The sequence below is a fragment of the Citrus sinensis genome, chromosome 1 (assembly GCF_022201045.2).
Source record: "Citrus sinensis cultivar Valencia sweet orange chromosome 1, DVS_A1.0, whole genome shotgun sequence".
NCBI classification, from domain to species: domain Eukaryota; kingdom Viridiplantae; phylum Streptophyta; class Magnoliopsida; order Sapindales; family Rutaceae; genus Citrus; species Citrus sinensis.
Genome location: NC_068556.1, coordinates 13,893,223 through 13,896,307, shown reverse-complemented (window position 1 = coordinate 13,896,307; position 3,085 = coordinate 13,893,223). Strand labels below are relative to the sequence as shown.

The 3,085-nt window shown below is 32.3% G+C and overlaps 1 protein-coding gene across 1 annotated transcript; it reads right to left on the bottom strand.

Moving 5' to 3' along the window:
- Positions 1–724: 724 nt before the first annotated feature.
- Positions 725–2,497, bottom strand: LOC102622627 (protein C2-DOMAIN ABA-RELATED 4). Its single transcript, XM_006490711.4, has 3 exons — positions 1,963–2,497; positions 1,753–1,848; positions 725–1,252 (listed from the first exon to the last, which is right to left on the bottom strand). The coding sequence occupies exons 1-3, from the start codon at positions 2,182–2,184 to the stop codon at positions 962–964; spliced, it is 609 nt and encodes a 202-aa protein (XP_006490774.1). The 5' UTR covers positions 2,185–2,497; the 3' UTR covers positions 725–961.
- Between the last annotated feature and the right edge of the window lie 588 nt (positions 2,498–3,085).

Here is a 3,085-nt window from a genome sequence, read left to right as displayed (position 1 = left end):
ATTTATTATTATTATTAAATAAATATAGTACTATTATTTTTAAAATAAATATAATAATATTATATTTATTAATTCTCTATTAATATAATAATATTATTTTAAAATAATTTTAACTTAGAATCAATGTAAATTATTATTTAGTTAAATATAATATTATTATTTAAATAAATATAATATTATTTATTTTATTTTATTAATTATAAAACATAAAATAAAATAAAAAGGTAGAAATGGGAGAGGTGGGAGTGGGAATCCCAATGGAAGTCCCACTCTCACTCCCCACTCTAAAAATGGGTGGGGCCCACAGAGTGAGACTCCCAATCCCTCCCCATTTTAAGTAAGTAAACGCTGGAGTAGGAGGAATCCACACTCCTCACTCCCACTCTAGCAAGTAAACACAACAATAATGTATTTCTTGAAGGGAGAGAAACATTTGCCAGCAATAAACTCGAACTTAAAACATAATTTTGAAAAAGAAAAGGTAGGCATCATCCATTCATCCTATAACAACATTGTTCTGCATCCAGTGGCAATTCTTCCTTTGTGAGCACAATTTAATAAAAGGATCAAGGAAAGATAGTAACAAAATGAACCCTAAAAACTGGAAAAATAATGAAAAAATCTCTCTTCCAAGGCGCTTTATCAGTACATTTGCACAAAGCAAGCAACTACTTCCTAGAAGGCTTTTGGCATGCCCTTGCCATATCACAAAACTTCAAGCAAATGACACAATTCATTCTTCATTTTTCATTCATAGTATAATGAACCAAAAAATTATTTGATCCTATATGATGACTGATGAGTACAAACCTGATTCATATGTGTGACTACAGGTGCAATCAAGGTCAGTTTTAAATACATAACAACGACTAAACTGACGCCAACTTGAAACTCACAGGTGGAAATTCTGATACCGGTCTTCTATGCATGAAAAAGCAAAAATAGGAGCATTCATAAAACATTACAAACCCTTGGAACCAGGAAGGTCAATCCACTGTAGTTGAATCTCCAACTCACCGCATTCTACATTTCTCAATCTGAGAACGAGATCTTGAACAACCTTGCCTTCCTTCCACACTACACAGCTTTGTTCGGAAAGGCAATTGTGCCTGCTCGGCATCACTCTTGAGATTATGGTGCCAGTTGGGAGGCTATCCAAATTCATCTTTAAAGCTTCTATATATGTTTTAATATCAAACTCAGCATCTCCCATTCTATCATCTTTGCTAAATAAATCATGGTCATAGACGGTCTGAAATCACACAGAAACAATAAAATAAAAAATACGACTACCAGATCTGTGACCCACGGACATCAACTAAGATGAAAAGGAAAGGGATAAAACAAATAAGAGAGTTATGTTAATTTTCCTTTCCATGTATTAATTCATTCAGTTGACAGAGTTAATTGTGAATCATTGAAGCTATTAGTTCTTTGACTGCCTTCTAACTCAGATGCCTAACTAAGTTAGTTTATCAGGTTTAATCTTCTGGGATGATTCAAGGAGTCTGAAGTTATATAATTTAATTCCAGTCATGCTTTTCTTAAAAAAGAGAAAACAAATTTAAAAAACTCATGGAAATGAATTGGGTATTATTCAATTCTTGTATTCTTACTACCACAACAGAAAATTAATTATTGAAATTTTCAGCATTACTGTATATTCTATGAATATCATTTGAAAAAAAATATTAATTAAAATAAAATTAATGATAAACTGCTAATTAAAATAAAATTAAATAAAAATCTTACAAGCGTGATTGGAACATTAGGATCTGTAATTGAAAGAGTTAAATCCTCGTTCCACTCCGGATTAACATCCTTTTTAATAACACGAGTCTTCAGTTTCTGCATAAATTACAAAACACAAATATAGTCAATATTTAAAATAGAAATAATTTTAATTTTAAATAATAAATAATAAGAAGAAGAGAAAAAGGAGTGAAGCAAAAGGAAAATGACCTGTTTGCCCATCTTAACGACAACGTAAGGATCGCTACTACGAACGTCGCGAACGGCGAGATTAACGCCCCGTTTGATACGAATTCTGAGAAGACCCAAGAGGGTCTCCATCAGCGACGTTCGTCTAACGCCGTCTCCTGTTCCCATTGCTGTTTGTTTCGGTGAATCCACCATCAATGGATTGTTATGATCTCCCTTACTGTATATACACGGAATTCGCATATATTTGTAAAAATTTGACCCTTATTTATATTTTACTTTTCTGATTTTGTCTAAGAAGATGAAGAACCAACAACAACCAAGTCAAATTATCTCTCCTCTCTCTTCCAATTCCCTTCTCTGCAATTCCCAACAATTAATATTTTTTCAGTTTAATAATAATAATAATAATCTCATCCCAAGAAGCATCAACTTTCATTTTGTTATCTTAATAACAGTTCAAACAAACCAGCCAATTACTTGCTGACACGTACCGCTAATGTCCCACCAGAATTTCTATTCTTTTCTATCGCTAACTTAAAAAAACACCTGCTGGTGCGGGGGCTGGTCCGGCTTTCAGATTTTGTTTTTTATTTTTTTTTTTTTTTTAATTTAATTAGTTTTTAATTCTGGTTTTTTCAAATTTATTTTGCATGTTGGAGGAATAGGAGGAGGAGAGGGGGAGACCGGTTAGGAGAAAAAGGGTGGGGGGGTAAAGTGAGCAAATATTTGCTTAGAGGTGACCGGAAGAGTCGGTAAAACAATTGGAGGGCATTTGTTTTTGGTTTTCATTTTTCTTGTGGCCGTTAAGTGGCTGTTGACTTGGCGATGCTACTAGAAGATGCATTAAATACGTGGGTGTCTGTTTTTTCAATTATCGTTTTATCAGTTTGTTTATTTAAAATCAACAACGTGTAGCCGGCTTACTAAACGTGTATGTATGTTCTGTGTTTGGTCTGCCAGTCTCTAGATTGTTTTTAACAAATGTAATTGAAGTTGTATTTTATTAAGTAATAAGAATTTAGTGTTTAAGTTTTTATTGAGTACTGAATTATTAATTTCTAGATAAAATAAATAAAATAAAATAAAAATTTAAAATTATTCTAATAATTGAATCTTAATTCTTTATTAAGAAGCCAAGCGA